Source organism: Leptopilina boulardi, unplaced genomic scaffold (assembly GCF_019393585.1).
Source record: "Leptopilina boulardi isolate dan_hultmark-lab unplaced genomic scaffold, ZJU_Lbou_2.1 LbouV2_165, whole genome shotgun sequence".
In the NCBI taxonomy this organism is placed as follows: domain Eukaryota; kingdom Metazoa; phylum Arthropoda; class Insecta; order Hymenoptera; family Figitidae; genus Leptopilina; species Leptopilina boulardi.
In genome coordinates, this window is record NW_026137713.1 from 2,687,934 (window position 1) to 2,705,877 (window position 17,944).

General features: G+C 25.9%; 2 protein-coding genes across 8 annotated transcripts in view; both read left to right on the top strand.

Moving 5' to 3' along the window:
- LOC127277348 (guanine nucleotide-releasing factor 2) overlaps window positions 1–17,944 on the top strand; it is a 47,561-nt gene that overhangs the window by 29,142 nt on the left and 475 nt on the right. For 2 of the 7 annotated variants that reach the window (XM_051298431.1, XM_051298436.1), the window contains 16 exons: window positions 169–559; window positions 698–925; window positions 1,135–1,320; window positions 1,409–1,713; window positions 2,950–3,066; window positions 3,361–3,686; window positions 4,010–4,214; window positions 4,736–4,759; window positions 5,606–5,798; window positions 5,918–6,170; window positions 6,503–6,737; window positions 6,853–6,867; window positions 7,021–7,195; window positions 7,320–7,964; window positions 8,074–8,205; window positions 8,334–15,332. In XM_051298431.1, coding sequence (XP_051154388.1) covers window positions 169–559; window positions 698–925; window positions 1,135–1,320; window positions 1,409–1,713; window positions 2,950–3,066; window positions 3,361–3,686; window positions 4,010–4,214; window positions 4,736–4,759; window positions 5,606–5,798; window positions 5,918–6,170; window positions 6,503–6,737; window positions 6,853–6,867; window positions 7,021–7,195; window positions 7,320–7,964; window positions 8,074–8,205; window positions 8,334–8,460 — 3,557 coding nt within the window. In that variant the 3' untranslated portion in view covers window positions 8,461–15,332. Of the gene's footprint in view, window positions 1–168; window positions 560–697; window positions 926–1,134; window positions 1,321–1,408; window positions 1,714–2,949; window positions 3,067–3,360; window positions 3,687–4,009; window positions 4,215–4,735; window positions 4,760–5,605; window positions 5,799–5,917; window positions 6,171–6,502; window positions 6,738–6,852; window positions 6,868–7,020; window positions 7,196–7,319; window positions 7,965–8,073; window positions 8,206–8,333; window positions 15,333–17,944 lie in introns of those variants that run through there. The other 5 variants (XR_007842360.1, XM_051298432.1, XM_051298433.1 and 2 more) reach the window with 5 other exon arrangements.
- On the top strand, window positions 15,846–17,859 carry LOC127277351 (uncharacterized). The gene is made up of 5 exons (XM_051298439.1): window positions 15,846–16,143; window positions 16,322–16,859; window positions 16,946–17,158; window positions 17,238–17,377; window positions 17,448–17,859. Exons 1-5 carry the CDS (start codon window positions 16,110–16,112, stop codon window positions 17,606–17,608), a joined length of 1,086 nt encoding a protein of 361 aa, XP_051154396.1. The 5' UTR covers window positions 15,846–16,109; the 3' UTR covers window positions 17,609–17,859.

Genomic DNA, 17,944 nt, shown 5'->3' on the forward strand with positions numbered 1-17,944 from the left:
TATAATTTTTTAAGTCCGCCTTTTCTTCAGAACGTGTAACATATTTTTTAATTAAAACAATGATTTAATAGTTAAATTTTTTTTTAATTAATTAAAAGTTTTTAATTTTTTTTAAATAAAATTTGATATGTATTTGAATTTTTAAAGAAATTTTTTTTTTTTTTGCAGAAGTTGAGGAAAGATCGGGAGGAAAAGCGCGTGGCGGTAAGCTTGCGCGTCGGGCTCGTTCCTTCAAAGAGGACTTCCTGGAGAAATTGTCACAGATGCGTTCTCCAGGTGGTAGTACTGGAGGCGGTGGTAGTGCAGCCGGTACAAGGGCAGCCTCACCCTCATCACCTCGCACACCTCGTGACAAGACTGTAGCCACTGAGAATCAGGACAAAAATCCTCTTCGTGATCTTCATATACATGTTCGTCAGGTACAGTTGGCCCTTTTGCACTTTCGCGATGTCGTGTCGAAAAACAAGCTCGAGATGCTTCCGGGAAACGGTACCATCGTCCTGGATACTGTCACGACAATACACACTGTACTCAAGTCTTACCTCCTCTCCGAGAACAGGTATTTTTTATTTTCTCTTAATATAATATAATTTTTTTTTCTCTTTAAAAGAATTTTTTTTTTATTAATTATTGTAATGTTTTATTGATTTTTATTTGTATAATTTTTTATTTTCAATTTTTTTGGAATTATTTTTAGCTCGACATTGGGCTCGGCCACGAATCAAGTGTATCAAGCACTGGCACAATTGCTAAAACTTTGCGATGATGTGTTACTACATGGAGATCAATCTTCAGCGCTCGACACGGAGAATGTCAACCATGTTATTGGTTTAGTGGAGGATGCTGTTAAAAATCTCGTTACATTGGCACAAGAGAAAATTTCCAGTCGACAGAAACCTCCACCAGTTGCTGGGAACAATAATAGGTAAATTACGTTAAAAAAAAAAACAAGAAAATCAAATTTTACTTTTTGAATTTTGTACAATGCTGAAGTTACGATTTTTAAAGATATTTATTGATAAAAAAAAAATTATAAATAACATTTTTTTTTAGATAAAAAATTCTATGTGGTATTTTTAACTTTTTTTTTATATATATGAGTTAAATAATTATTTTGAATTTCTTTCTCATCAGAACGTCGGGATACAGTTCGGAATTGACAGCGCAACGGAATTCTTTACCTGACATTCCACTGACACCAAGGGAACGACAAATTTTGGAACAGGCAGCAACAACCAGCAGCTTAGTTCGTAGTTCACACAGTTCTGAATCAATCCTTAGAGATTCGAGTCCACCCCCGAAACCACCTCTTCCTGATAGGTAAAAATTCACTTTTTTTAAAAATATTAAACTAATAAAATTGAATTGTTTTTTTTTTTTTTAATATTTATTAATTAATTTTTTGTAGAACAATATGCGTGTCGGATGAAAACAGTTCTTCGGGAACACCGCCACCTTTGCCACCGAAAAGAAGAACACGAACTGAACAATTAATTGATGAAACTGATGGTCTATTGACAACTAGTCTCGATAGGGTTTCATTACGCAGTAGATCACCAGAGGATTCGTCGTCACTTCTCAGTGCATCGGCTGGAAGTTTAGATTCGGCATTAAATCATTCGCGTGATGAGGATGAAATCCGTGCAATTATGGGACCAAACGATGAGTCTCTTAATGATAGTATGGATCTTAGTTTAATGGCGACAATTCAAGGTAAGTGTATATTTAATTCTTCAATTTTTCTTTATTACTCTCAATATTTTATATAATCGAATACATTTTTCCATTAAAATCCATAATTAAAATATTTAATAATATCCATTTAATATCGTTACAAAAAGTGATTCAATTAATTTTAATTTATGAAAGTTAAGTTACCACTTTTCAAATTATTTATTATTTTTTCTATCGAACCTTTCTTGGAAATATTTTTCGGTTTTATTTATCCCAAAATCCATATTTATTAATATCTTATAATTTTTCTCATTTTCGGTTTCCTTATTTCCTCAAATTCATGTTCTCTTTTTGATATAAACGAAATAACAATTATTTAGTTTTATTCTTTTTATTTTTCTTTTAAAAAAAATATAAATTTTTTATGAGCACTAATTTTTATTTATTTTTTTTTTTTACTGTTGTTTCACACACAAAATTTTAATTTAATCATGAAAACTTGCTTCATTTTCGCGTGGGTTTCATTGTGCAATGTCGTCACTTTAAATTTTAATACGGGGAAATAATTTCTGGCGACATTATTTTGCTTGTTGTCCGACGATCGTATACAAAAAAAAACCTTGCCATATGCGTGAACGAAGGATATATACAACTAAAAAGGATTAGTCAGCGCGACAGTCTGACCCTCGTCTCTTGTTGCTCAAGTAGCCAGTTGAATCTTAAACGTTCTATGATCGAGACTAAACTCCTGATAGAACTATTCACTCTCTTTCTCTAAAAATAAAATAAAAAAAAAAAAATTTTTCAAAATTTTTAATATTCATTGAATAACAAAGTGATTAAATAGGATCTAAAACCAAAAAATGAATTCTCATAATACAATTTTTCCAAGAAAAAACATCCTTTTCAACTTGGGAAATGGTAAATTTATATTTACGTTTTCTTTTTTTTTTTGAGTTAAAAAATTAATTAATTGAAATTTAAACTAAAAACATATTAAATTATTAAATTTAATGAATTGAATTATTATTCAATTATTTATTAAATTAATAAACAATAAACATTAAAAATTGTATTAGTAAAAACGTGAAAATTTCTTGAATTTATTTTTTATAATTATTTTTAGAATTAATTATTAAAAATTATTAAAACCGGTTTTTTTTTTGAGAAAATTATAATTTTATAAGTACTTTTGTTTAATAATTGTGGTTTAAGTTTAATGGATTTGTTTTTGAGTTGTCGGGTAGTCCCTCAAATTGAGCTTGAATTGTTTAGGGATGCAAGTTAATGGAACGTCACATTGCGGTTGTTGGGAAGGTTCGGAAACAAGTTTATCAAACACTATGTTGCTAGGTCAGCAAACTTCACAAGATATTCTCGGTCCCTTTGCCGGTATGTAATTTATTTTATGCATGATGATGAATTTTTTAATTACCTCCCATCCATTCCTCTATTATTATTTTTTCGTTTGCTTCTTTTTTTCTTAACACTTTTTGAAAAAGTAACTAATATAAATCGAAATTAAATAATATTAAACTAATGAAATTTAAATTATAGTATTTTAATTCATAATTATGTATATAAATAAACTGAGGAAAGTTGTTTTTTATTTTAATTTTTAGCGACAGAAATTTTAAACATGATTGCGTTTTTCTTTTTTTTTTACTTTTGTTGCACGAATTGAAGCAAAAATGGAACGACTATCGACACAAACACAAGAATCTGGTTTTGTATCGTTACATTCACAAAGAAGTTCTTCTCAAATTTACACCACTTCGAGTATGGCTTCGAAAAGATCTTCGCAGCAAAGTAGTATCAGTTACAATTCACAGTCATTTAGCTCGCAGCAACAACAGCAGCAGCAGTCGTCGTTTTCACAGCAAAAGCTTACTACCACCGATAATAACGGCACAGTTTACTCGCAGAAAACGATAACCAGCTCGAAAAGTTCAGTCAGCACGACAAACATAACAAGCACCGGAGATCCGGCTCTATTGGAAAAACTGGTAAATGTGGGTGTTGAGTGTGCATTTTTTTCCTTTTACCTTTTCTTCTTTTTTTTCACTATCATTTATTGTTGAAATTTATTTTATTTAAAAATTGTCTCTTTATTTACTTTTTTTAAAAATATTTTATAAAAATTTTTATTTCTGTTTTATTAATATTATTTTCATTAATCCTATTAATGATGTTTTTTTAAAAGAATGTATTGCATGAATATTTGTGATTTTTTCTGTATCTATAAATTATTATTGAATATTAATAATATATATTTAATAATAATTTAATATAATTAATTTAAAATTGAATACATAATATTTATTGAATTTTGTAGGAAATTGAGGATTGTTTAGCGGCGGACGCAAATGGTGTTCCACCGGCGCTTCCGGAAAAACGTTCGAAACGCAGAAAAGAGAGACATCCCTCGCAATATGACAATGTACCCGAAAATGAACACTTGTCAACTTGCAGTTTATACAGCAATGGCGATAACTATGATTCCAGTAAACCACCACCATTACCAATTAAAAAACGACACAGTAAGTTTGCTTTTAATATTATTAATATTATTATTAACAAAAATAATAATAATCGCTTAAATAATCGCTGCTTTTATTCTGGAACCAAGTTTTCTGTAAATAAAAAATTAAGTTTGAAACTTTTTCTACAGATAATTTTGTGAAAAATTAAAAATTAAAAGAAAATTAAATTCACAAATTTATTTATCTCTTATTCAAATTTCTACTTCACAAGAAATTTTATTTTACAACAAATTAAATATTTGATAAATAATAAGTAAAATATTAAATAAAAATAAAAAGTAAATCTATAGTGTAATAAATTTTTAAAACAATAAAAAGTTTCAAACTGCATTAAAATAATAATAAAAAAAAAAAAATCGAGCTCGAAATCTGTGAGTTGAAAAAAAAATTTCCAAGTGACGAAATTTGTCACTCGATTTCTTTTTCTTGATGTATTTTATATTAGAAACGACAAAACTAGAACGATGAAAAGTAGGTCATTTGTTGAAACTGACAAAAAAATGTTTTGTATCCCCCAGTGTTCCAATCTGTGGCTTATTCTGGTAAGTGGGATAATCCCACTAAAGTCAATTTTGCTCAGCACTCATATTCTCTCATGCTAAGCTTTTTGCGGCATGTTTACTCATTTTCTTTTCTTTTTGATTTTTTTTATTTCTCTTACATTTCTTTTTTAGCACTGCAAGAACGACTTCGCTACAATTATTATTATTTTTATTGTTATTATTCGTACACGTTATTTCATTAATACGCTCAGCTTTTTTGCTTATTCGCTGAATCATCAACTGATACTTTTAAACAGATTATGTTTTGTAGTTTGTCATAATTTTTTTTAAACTGAATTTTATTTATTTTTTACGTATCTTATTCAATTACATTTGAGATTTCACTATTTCTTCGTAAATTAATGTTTGAATTTTTTTTTTTTAATTTATATTTCTTACATAATTGAATGTTTAATTATTTGTTTGACTTTTGGAAATTTTTTTATCTTTATAAAAAAAAATTTAACTTTTTAAAAATAAATGAAGGATAAAAATAAAAAATTTATTTTAAAATTTTTATTGAAAAAATGTTTTTATCTTTTCTTCTTCTTTAATCTGTTTTAAAAAATGAAGATATGAAATCAGTTATCGGCTACGTGTTCTCTTAGTCATTTCAATTAGATTTCATTGTCATTAAAAGTGTTAAACATTAAAGAAAAAAAAAAAAGAAATTAAATCTGTCTTTGCTCGTTTTTTTCTTTCTTTAATTCTCTCTGCAATAAATGTGTCTATATATTTTTTATTTACATCACCAGCATAACAATTGTTTTTAAATTAAATTACAAACAATTCGAAATAATAAAGAATTAATTTTTTGCAAATATTTATAATTGTGAATCCTTTCAGTTATGGCGTACATGGAAATGTTTGGAAACATTTCAAGTAACAACGATTTTATTTCGGATTTGGAAACGAGACACTCGATGGCAGCTTACAATTCAATGCAAGCTGAATGGCAGCAGCAAGAAATGTCTCTTACAACGACGCAATCTTGTTCTTTTATGACCCATACGTTGACAAGTTTGCACGACAGTTCGAGGTGAGAGTCTTTATTTTACATTTTAATAATAATAATAAATGTTGATTATTTTATTCGTGAAGAGGAATTTTTTAAAAGTAAATAAACAATTAATTGTCTCTTTTTTTTCTCTTGAACAGCATTTCAATCAACACGACACCATCGATAAAGGAAGTCGTGACCAATTCTAGTCTGCCTCCAGCATTACCGCCAAAGAGATCTCGTTCTATGAAATCAAACGTTACCCCACCTCCAATTTCACCGAAACCAACTGTCAGCATGCAAAGTATACACAAACCGGAGACAATTTCGACATCGAGTCCACTTAAGATTGAAGATTCCAAATGTATCGCGGAATCTAAATCTGTTACACCTTTAACTCCTGTTTCGTTGGTGAGTTTTTTAAACCAAATTTGCATTTGATGAAATTTTCATTTAACTGAACTTAAATTTGGCCAAATTTTTATTTAACGGAATTTTGTTTTAAAAGAATTTTGTATTCAACCAAATTTACATTTAACAGAATATTATGTTTTTTTTATCAGTTTTTAATATAATTTGATAATTCTGTTAATTTTTAGTCTGGAAATAATGAAATTTTGAAATATAAAATTTGTAGAAATCATGAAAAATATTGTTTTTGAAATAGTTTAAATTTTAGAAAGTAATTTCGTTTTCACTATTTTATATTCTTGACTTTTAATACTTTTTTTTTCTCTATTTAGAACAACAATTTACATGCAGACAATCCATCGAGACCAGTAAGCGATGCACTCTCGAATATATCTGTCGATGAAAATACACTTGAATTACACGACGTGGACCAGGATGATAGTATTTTAGATGAGTTGGAGATAAATAATTGTCTTGTATTCAAAAAGCCAGAAGAAGATGGTCCAGATATTCGTGGTGGACTTCCGGATGCTTTGCTAATTCACGCCACCAAAGCAAACAAACACGGTAATTTTTTTTTTAATTTCTATTTTCTCAATGTTACCCAAATATTTAAATTATTATTCAATCAAATTTCATTGACAAATTTTAATAATGTACTTTTGTAATTTTTGTACATCAGACGAGAAGGAATCAGGTTGGTTTATTAAACGGAAAATTTATCCGAAAAATTCGTTAATAATTTAGATTTGAGAATTTTTTATTTTGAGTTAAAGAATAAAAAAAAATTTTAATTACAAGTTGTGATTGAGGAAAAGATATTTTCATTGAAAAGGATGAATTTTTGCAGATTTCTTGTACCAAGAAGCATTTTTAACGACGTATAGGACTTTTATGTTGCCTCTGGATCTAATTAAAAAGTTACATAGGCGACATCAACGTTTTTCCTGTTCTCCGGATGTTGCAAAGCAACGAGCTGCGAGGGAGGCTTTCTCTCTCCTAGTTAGAGTCGTTAGCGATTTAACGTGAGTTTTTTAAAAAATCATTTTCTCCTTAACAGCTCTACAATATTTATGAATTAAAATTTTTTTCATTTTAATTTTTTTCTTATTAAATAATCAATTAAAAAATTAAAAATAAATTTTTCAGAATCTATGATCTCGATGATAAACTTTTACAAACCCTAATGGAATTTGTCCAACAATTGGTATGCAGAGGTGATTTAACAATGGCAAAAGCATTGCGTGTGAAAATATTGGAAAAACACACGGCAAAGAAAATGCAAACTACACAACCAATTCTCTCATCGTTAAGTGTCACGACAAAGCAAGCATCATTATTGGATTTTAAAAGTGAACAAATTGCCGAGCAAATGACACTTCTTGATGCTGATCTTTTTATGAAAATTGAAATTCCCGAAGTATTAATATGGGCACAAGATCAAAATGAAGAGAGAAGTCCAAATCTCACACGTTTCACAGAACATTTCAATAAAATGTCCTACTGGGCAAGATCGAGAATATTGGAACATCGTCTTGAAAATGAAGCTAAAGATCGTGAAAAATATGTTGTGAAATTTATCAAAATAATGAAACATTTAAGGAAGATTAATAATTTTAATAGTTATCTTGCATTACTATCGGCATTGGATAGTGCACCAATTAGACGACTCGAATGGCAAAAACACATTACCGAAGGATTAAAAGAATATTGCGCATTAATCGATAGTTCCAGTAGTTTTCGTGCGTATAGAAATGCATTGTCGGAAACACAACCTCCCTGCATTCCTTACATGTAAGAATTTTTTTTCTTCTTTTAATTAATAACCAATTCTTTTTTTTTTTTGAGAAAAATTCAATTAATTACAATTCGAATATTATTAATTAAATTGTCCGCTTTTTAGTGGTCTTGTCCTTCAGGACTTGACATTCGTTCACATTGGGAACAACGATTTGTTGCCTGATGGCTCTATTAATTTTTCCAAACGATGGCAACAATTCAATCTTGTTGAAAATATGAAGAGGTTTAAAAAGTGGTAAATTTTTTTTTATTATCCATAATTTATTTTTCTATCTTGTTTTTTAAAAAAATCGCTTTTTTAAAATATTTTTCTTCGTAATTTATTTAAAAAATAAAAGATTAATGAATTTTTCTTCTACATAGCACGTATCACTTTAAAAAGAATGAGCGCATCATTGCGTTTTTCAACAACTTCAGTGATTTCCTCTGCGAGGATGCAATGTGGCAAATATCTGAGAGCATCAAACCCCGAGGCGGAAAGAAATCATAATTTTCGAAAGAAAAACAAACAACAAATTCTCTTCTTTAAAGCAAAAGAAACCATGAAAGCGGACAAAGAATGTTCTTTAAAGGTATTATTTTTTTTTCTTTATTATTTTTATTATATTATTTAAAAAGCAAACAAAATCGATTTGTTTATCGATCGACAAATACAAAAAGTCGGAATCTTAGTTCCGAATTCGATTATTTAACCGACCTCTATGAGGTTGAATTTTAACTTCAGGTTTTTCGTAAAAAAAATATATATATATATATACATATATAAAATACGTGGAGAGAAACCTGAAAAGCATATTAGAAAAACGCCAAATACGATCTCGCGCTCTTCGTTAGCCTTTGATCTATGCTTTAGCATAGTAAAATATTAATGTTTTGCTTTAAAAAAAAAGTAATAATCTCGAACGCTAAAAGACGTATCGAGCAAAAATGCTTTAAAGAATAATTGTAATTATAAATGAGTAGATGACTAACACAAAACCCCAAAACTTTAAAAATTCTACTCTACGAGTAAACTATCTATTATTTATTTATTCAATTATTATTATTATTAATATTATTAGTAATATTATTATTACTATTATTATCATCACTATTATTATTATTTTCGCAACTAACGTGTAAGATACAAAAAAGTAGGCATTTTTACTTTTGATTATATATATAGATTAAAATTCGTTGTCTAGGTTTACGTAGATAGAAAAGCGTTTAAATGGTCAACAATTCACTTGTTGATTATACAAGGAAGAACACCAATTACGTTGATTAAAATGTAGAGCCATTGTTGTTCCGCATTGTCGTTCTTATAAGAATACGTGATTCGGAACGCGTGGTATGACTGAGAGCAAAAAAATAAAAATTAAAAAAAAAAAAGAAAAAAAAACTACTGTTGCATATACTATTGTATATGATTATATAGAAAACATTTTGTTGCAAAACTTGTTAATAGTTATTCAAGCTTTTAGCTTTAAATCAAGCCGCTATTTAGGTAATTAGAAAACTAACGTGAAAACAAAATTATTCTTAAGATTTCCAATTATTTATAGAGATTCTCTTTTTTTTTTAAATAAAGTTGACTGACAAAAGTTTACGCTGATAATTTTTTAAAATTAAACATTTATCTAAATTCACATTTTCTTTAGTTATTTAAATAAATTCTCCTGTTGTAAGTTTTTGATCTAGAAAAAATGGAAAATTTTAAAAGAAGTAACCGAAAAATACATTTTTTTTGTTAAGTGCCAAGAAAGAGTGCTAGAAATTAAAATTAAATTTTATATATAATTCGTGTGATATTGAAGAAAAGTAATTAAAAAAATTTGAGAGAAATAAAAATTAAGGGAGATAAAGTTTTCAGCGTTAACTTTTAGCAGAAACTTAAGCAAAAAAAAAAAGAACCCCGTTTATGGTGTCTCGAAAAATTAGATTTTTTTTTTTCTCTATATAGTTTTCAATTTCAATTCCCACAAATAAATATAAATTTTTCCTTCATTACATTTTTCTACACTTACAAATAGGATCTTCCGAAAACAAAAAAAAGAGAGAAAAAAAATGAATTCAACGCGGTAATTCATTAGTCAATTAATCGAGAGTATAGTTGAAAAAAATGTGTAGGATCTTGTTTAGAAATTTTCACAAGCTTAAAAGAGAAAAAATGAAATTTAAAACATACATAGAATAAAATGCCTAAATGAAATGATCACACAGTCCATTGAAATTTTTAGTAATGATTGATTTTTTATATTTATAATCAATTCCTAATTTTTTCATTTCGCTTTGTAAATAACGGTTTTGTATTTAATTATACTATCTGGTAATTTTTTATTTGTAGATAAGTCATTACTTAAACAATGAAAAGAAATTAATTTTTTTTTGACAATTTTGATTAAATTAAATATTAAAAAAAAGACATTTATATAAAGTTAAATCACTAGAAAATTGGTAAAATATTTATTGGTATAAAGTTGAAGAGAAAAATAATTTAAGTTTTGTAAAATAAAAAATTAATCGAAAATTGAATTAAAAAGTCAACAGGAACAATTTATATCTTGTTCATTATTAAATAATTGTGACAAAATATAATTTTTATAAATATTTTTCTATATAGCAAATTAAATTTCAGAAAATTATCAATTATTTTTTTCTTAAAAATTCGCAAAAAAAAAAAAAAAAAAATTATAATAAATTAATAATAAATTTGCTAATAATTGTTAAACGTAATTTTTTTCTAATAATATTTTTTTATTAAACACACTTTTCGATAAAAATCAAATTGAGGGAGAAATTTTAATTTCTATAAACAATAAATAATTAATAAAAAAAAACTTAATAAGAATTACCAATAATTGATTATAGTTAATTTTTGATAAATAATTAATAAATTTGTCAAATTTGACAAAAACTATGTTTTGTAAAAATAAAAATTTGTATAGAATTAATTTATATAGATTTTTGAATTAAATGAATTGATTTTTCAAAAAAATCATGATTTAAGCTGAATTTTTATAGAATTTACGAATTTATTTTTTCGATTATTAAAGTAAATTATTTGATTGAATAACTTTTTTTTGAGAATGGACGAGTTGAACGAATGAGTTTTTTTCGATTCGGTAGTCAGTTAATTGTATAAATAATTCTAATATTTAATTTTGAGTCGTCGAAAGAATACTGTATTTAAAAACTACTTGTAAATAACGAATCGATACGAACTTGTTTCATGTGCTGCGCTAACAGCGTCTATATTATATAATAATGATAGGTATATAATATATATATATACATATTACACTTGTTCTTTCATCGTTACATCCATGACATATATAAAAAAAAAGAAAATTGTAATTTCTATATTAAGCGGACATTCTCTTTGTGATGCCATTATTTTCTATAATATTAGTCACGCGCTCTCATTATTTAAATATTTATTTTACGATTAAAATCAAAGAACTCGGGAAATTTTTTAATTATTTTACATTTTGGTTCTTTTTATTTTCGTCTTTTGACCTTAAATGCATTTTTTTATTTTTAAAGATGTTGATATTTTTTACTTTTAACGTAATTTATACTTTTTTATATATTTAATTTTAAAGGATAGTTTTTTTTTTATTTAACATAATTTTCAGTTTTGATTTAAATTTTTTTTAAAAATTATTTATACTTTTTTAACGAATGTAATCCATTGTGGATTTTTTTCGAAATTTAATATATATTCGATCCGTTGACAAAATCTCAATCTGAAAAATCCTTTGGAAGATTTTTAAAAAAGTTTTCATTTTTAATAATTTGAAAGATTTTTAAACCAAATATTTAAAAATTAAATTGAATTAAAAAACTGTTTATTTTACAAAAAATTAGTATTTTAGTTGTTACTGATTTTAACAAATAATGTTGAGATTAGGTCAATGGTTTCGAATTTTTTTTTATTTACTTTGAATGTTACTGATAATTTTTTGACCATTTGAATGAAAAAAAAACTATTTTATACTTTTAATTAATAACAAATTCCAATGTAGAGTTAAAGAGAAAAAAAAGATAGTCCTATGTAATCTCGAACTTGGAAACTCTTTCCAATTTGGAGAGCCGAGCGAGACGAAAACAACCAGTGAATGTGCAACGAAAAACTTAGACTTGATTTTACCGATTAGCTAGGAAATCATTATTAAGATATTAAGAAAGTAAAGACATTGTGATTGATAAACACGTATATCATATAATAATATACTTTTGATTATTGAGTATTTTCATGAAGGTTCAAACTGTAACTCAATGTTTTTCTATAATCTACCACTCGATATGAATGCTTAAAAAAAAAATTAACATTATCGATATTATATAGACACTGCGTTTGTATTTTGCTGTAGACTTTGGCCAATTAACACATATGCACATTAATTATTAATAATATTATATAATAGCTTTCCACTCGTGCTGCACAATCTGTCTCCAAAGCGAGAGATATTTGTAGCTTTATAGATTCAAAATAGTTGAATTTGCTTTAAGAGTCTCTTTAAATCAGAAACAACAAACACTCTTTTAAAAAGTACCAATTTCGATTTTTTATTCGAATTGCAATTCTATAATTTTTTACAGAACAGTCTATTCGTCCAAAGATTCGCTTTTTGTCAATATATAAAAATTTTCAAATTAATTCAATTTTCAAATTTATTTGAAAATTAAAGATATTAACAATTTCTCTAATTTATAAATTGATATTATTATTTTTTTTTTTAATTTAATTTGTAGAAAAAATATATTAGATAATTATACGATATATAAATTATTTAATATTTATAATTTTCGAATTATATATAATGAAAATTGAAAAAGTTGAAAAAAATTTGTTTTTTAATATTCATTTGTATTGAAGGAAAAAGCGTTTCTCGATGGATTCTAATTTTTCATTTTTAGAAAGCACCAAGATTTTGCTCAATCGTCTCAATAACTATACAGATTAGTATTTTACACTTGAAAAAACAATTGTAGAAAAATAACATATCGTATCCTAGACTCTTTAAATGAATCGAATATTGATTTTAACGACTGTTTCTCTCATGTGAGTGTTATAAAAAAAATTCTTTCTGAGGATTATTTATGTCAGTTTTTTTTAAAAATAATTATATTTTTTATATATTAAAATTTTCTTTTAGAAGTGTTTCTTAAATATTTTAAAAGTAGATTTAATGTATTTTTAAAATACTTTGGAAATATTTTATTATAATATAATGTTATAAAAAAAAAATCTATCCTCAGTAAAGAAAGACTCGTTTTTTGTTTCTATAAATACGCAGCACTTTCGTGATAAACTTTTTTATTCCCCCCCCCCCCGCCTCCCCCCGTTCAAAATTCGTCAGTCTTCACTCGTGCACCTGTAATGAAAAAATATTTATTAACAAAAAAAAAGAAATAATAATAATAATCGGTTCTCTAAACGAGCGAGCTCACTAGGCTGTGAATGATGATGGCATAGTCAAGACCAAGCATTTATCAGTGGCTGGTCATCCGGTTTTTCGGACGTGAAACATTTGTGTAAGCTTTTTCAAAAAAAAAAAATTCTCGAGCCATAATCCATCATATAGATTAAAGAATCAAATAACTCTCGCTGAAATCAGTGTAACTGTTAATAGTGGACGAAATAATAATAATAAAAAAAAGTATTGCTGTAATTTCTAAGGGAAAACCAATTTACCATCAGCCTGTAATGAATACGATAAATGTTTTATGATAAAAAAAAAATCTTTCCTTGGATATATAACAAATATGTGTCTAAGCTTAAGGTAAATCAATAGCAGTAGAATATTAATTAGAAGATGTCCGTGCACACTTCATCTTAACAATTAATGCTGAAACGGGTGCTACAGTAGAGCTATATAAGATTAAAAAAAAAAAAAAAAAAATTTTCAAAACAAACTAAGCAATTTATAATTACTACTAATCTTTGAGCAGAGATATACATATCCATTTACACAATTTTTTCGTAATTCATTCCTGGGAGAAGGTCGAGAATTTTATTGTCTAAAGAATTATTATTTCGTTAACAAATTAATTTTCATTTTGTTAATAAATTACTGACAGTAATTACTGACAGACTAACGTTTAGAATTTAAATTATTCTCTTCAAATCTTTTTTTTTTCTATTAACATTTTTTATTTTAGAAAAATGTTCATTTCGTAAAAATCTTATTGAGTTCAGGTATATATATAATTGTTGATAATTGATGTGAATTTACTTTTACTTTTGGATAATATTAGAAATTTTCTTTTATTAATTTTTATTAATGAATATTTATTTTTATAATATAATAATGAAAATGAATTTTTTTTTAAAATTATAAATTCATCTCTAATTTTAAAGGGGAAAAAAATCAATTCATAAAATCACTTTCGGGACCAAACTATACTATTTTGTCATTATTATCTTAAAATCTTCAATTAAAAATCATTAAATGATTTTACTCTATTAAAAACAGTAAATTTATGTTTTGAAAAGAAATATAATATTAATTATAAATATTTCTGGTATTTTCCAAACAAAACAAATTACATCAATTTTCTTCAAATTTTACACGTACATTATAAAAAGAGTCTTAAAAAATTTATTTCTCAAAAAAAATTTGTTTATTTTTTTTTTTTTTTTGTAATTTTAATTAAATTTTCATTAATCATTAGTTGAATTTTACAAAATAATACAAATAAAATCAGATTAGCTCAGTAATGATTATAATTAATAAAAAAGAAATATAAATACACCAGAGAAATAACATACAATTCATTAAAAGCATATCAGTGGTATAAGTGAAGTAAAAACTAATATATTTAGACGTCCGAATATTTTCTTTTTACACGATAATTAAAAAAAAAAGCAATAAAGATCCAAAAAAAAATAAGGGAGTAAACCCCCGGATTAAATAGTTTCTTAGCAATTAAATTAATTAATAGATGACATCGATAATATGATACATAATATGGATTGGAATACAAACGTTGCGTTGGCATGAGTTGGTTGTGAATTTTCATGATTTGCTGTCAAGCTTTCGATACTAATTAATTTATGCACATATGCGTACATATAAATATTATAATTATTAATATATATGTATAAAAATACAATTTGACACAAGTATTTTAAAAAAAATATATATATATTATATATATAAAATTGCGACCCGATGGATGCGATTTTTGTGTTGTCGCGATGTTACAAAAAATAATAATGTACAATTTCTTGCAAATAATTATATTTTTTTGTTCATATATCTTGTGGGGAAATTCGAGGTATGTATTTATAATACATACGATGTTTGAATGAGACGTTATTTCTTTCATTTTGTAACGAATATACGAGGGAAATAAATATTGTGTGAATTTAAATGACTTATAATTTAATACTAAGTTGTTTAAAAAAATTATTTTGTGTTATATTCTTTTGAAAATGAACCCTGGATTTATATAATTATTTATTCTGTATTTCATATTTCTATTGTTAAACTATTTTTACATTAATATTCATGTTTCAAACTAATTTAAAAAATTTTTATTAAAAATAATATTCAAAATTCAAATATTTAAAAATGAATGCGCTCATTGGTTATTTTCAAATTTGCGTGGAAATTAACGGCCAATGAGCGTGACTGTTGAAAATGCACTTTTAACTTTTGTGGCGCCATCTATATGGATTTGTGGACAAATTTATAGAATTTTGTGTGTTTCAATACTTTGAAGATAGCTGCAATTGTTACTAACAATTTTTTTTTTTAACTTTAATTTTCAAGAGAATATAATATAAAATTTATGTGAAAATTGTTTATAATAATTAACTGTTATCTATTAGGATAAAATGTTTATTATTTTTCCCGCTTTATTGAATTTATTTTCTTAAGATTGGTACTCCTGATGTTTGACAGCAATCGCCATGCCTGAAATTGTAAATAAAATTGTTTATTTGGTTACGAGAATCACAAAATTAAAGGGATGTACGTGTCTTTAATAATTCAAGAATTAGAATATTTCTAAACGCGTGTGGTGAAGTGACAAAAAAATTGTGATGATAATGAAAAACTCGTGAAATATTTTTTTCATTTATTTTCATTATCGAAATAAGTTTCTTTCCCACGTATCTGTGAATTGTTTTCTGTTTTGAAAATAAAGATGACGACGTTAAAAGGCATTTTTCCTGATCCTAGTAAGTATTCGACACAATTTATTCATATTTATCTTTCAATAAATAAACATTTATAGTACAGTTTATGATAGAATTTTTTTTAATTGTTAAGGTTATGTTATTCACAACAATTATTGTTTTTATTATTTGAGTAGCGAAAAAAAATTTTGAATTAAGAAAATTATTTTTCTTTTTGCAGAACCAACGAGGAGAAAAAATTTTATACACGAAAATGTAAAGAGTCTACGTAAAATGGAACAGTATTTTCATAATAAAAATATAGAAGATTTAAAAAATTTTCATATTCATAAACAACAGAAAGTTCTGAATAAACATCAAAATGTCACTTCAAAAATAAATGGTGGCTCTTTTAAATTGGGCGATGTGACAGTAAATAAATCGTGTTCAAATTTACAAGAAGGAATAAGTAAAACAGAAAAATTTTCAAATTCCTGTAAAAAATTAAATGATACTAATGTTTATTGCAAGGAGGGTTTGTATACAAAAAAAACTAAAGTACCCGAAAGGTATAATTCGTTGCCAAAAGAAATTGGTAGATATCGTCCAATTCCAAAAGTTGCTGTTAGACAAAATAAAATTAAACCCATTGCAAATATTGTACAAACACAATTTGAAGATAGTGAATTGAAAAAAACTGATGTAAAACTCAAAAATCAGGGTGTTCAAACAATGAATGATGATCAATTGGATAATTTGTATATTGAAGGAACAATAAGGTATTTAATTTTTAAAAAATACAGATATAATTGCGTTAATATAATTTTACAGAATATTAAATTTTTGTTTTTGAAAAATTTTGAAGGTACGCAACAAAGAGAGATTCAAAAATAAATGAAGAAAAACAAACGATTACTACCTCTGATAGTGGAGATTATAAATCACCTATAAAAAATGAAAACACTAAAATAGATTTTATTAAATTAAATAAAGAACGAACAGCTGCTGGCAATAAAGTGAATACAGCGATCAATAATGTTGTTCCGCCTTCGAGTTATCGTAAAGGAGTTGTTCCCAAGTAAAAATTAATTTTGATTTTTAATTAGAAAGAATTTTCTTAGATTTCTAAAAAAAAAATCACACATACATTTTTCTAGGTATATTCAAGAAAGAAAAGAAGCTTTGAAAAAAGAAGAACAGGCAAAAATTGAAGCAGCAATTCCATCAGATTGTCCACCAGGACATATTCCAATTCCCGATGATGAACGAAAGGAATCATTACATATGTTAAAAAAAAGTAATTATAAATTAATTTTTATTAGTTAAGTTTCTAATAATTTCCATAATTTATTTTTATTTTTTTCCAGGATATGAAAAGTATGTGACTGAATTAAATAAATTGCCAATAAGAAATGATACTTTACGAGCTCAAAGGAAAAAAATAGAAATTGAAAGGGAATTAATGAAACTTGAAGAGGGTATTAAAGTATTTTCAAGACCAAAAGTTTTTATACAAGTTGATGCGTAAATAAATTTCAACATTTAAGGGACCAATGTCAACATCAAATATGTCAATTGCACAGAAAAGGAATCTAAAAATAAGTAGTGAAAAATCTACTATCAAATTGTTCATTAATACCTGTATTTACATACATCACTATTTTGTAAATATTTGTTTGTTCACGAAAAAAAAAAAATTATCTAGTCTAATCTGTACAGCATTAACGTGTGACAATCTCATTGTGGTACAATGGAAAAATATAGAATGTTATTTTTCTATGTGGAATCTTATTTATTCTATCACTTAAAAAAAATGTTTTTTAAAAATACATTTCTATCCCTTTTTGATACTTCTTTTATACTT

Bases quoted from the DNA above. Each gene is read 5' to 3' on its own strand.
- LOC127277351 (XM_051298439.1), top strand. From the start codon at position 16,110: ATGACGACGTTAAAAGGCATTTTTCCTGATCCTA. The intron at 16,144-16,321 runs GTAAGTATTCGA...TTCTTTTTGCAG, and splicing joins AGGCATTTTTCCTGATCCTA to AACCAACGAGGAGAAAAAAT. The intron at 16,860-16,945 runs GTATTTAATTTT...AAAATTTTGAAG, and splicing joins TATATTGAAGGAACAATAAG to GTACGCAACAAAGAGAGATT.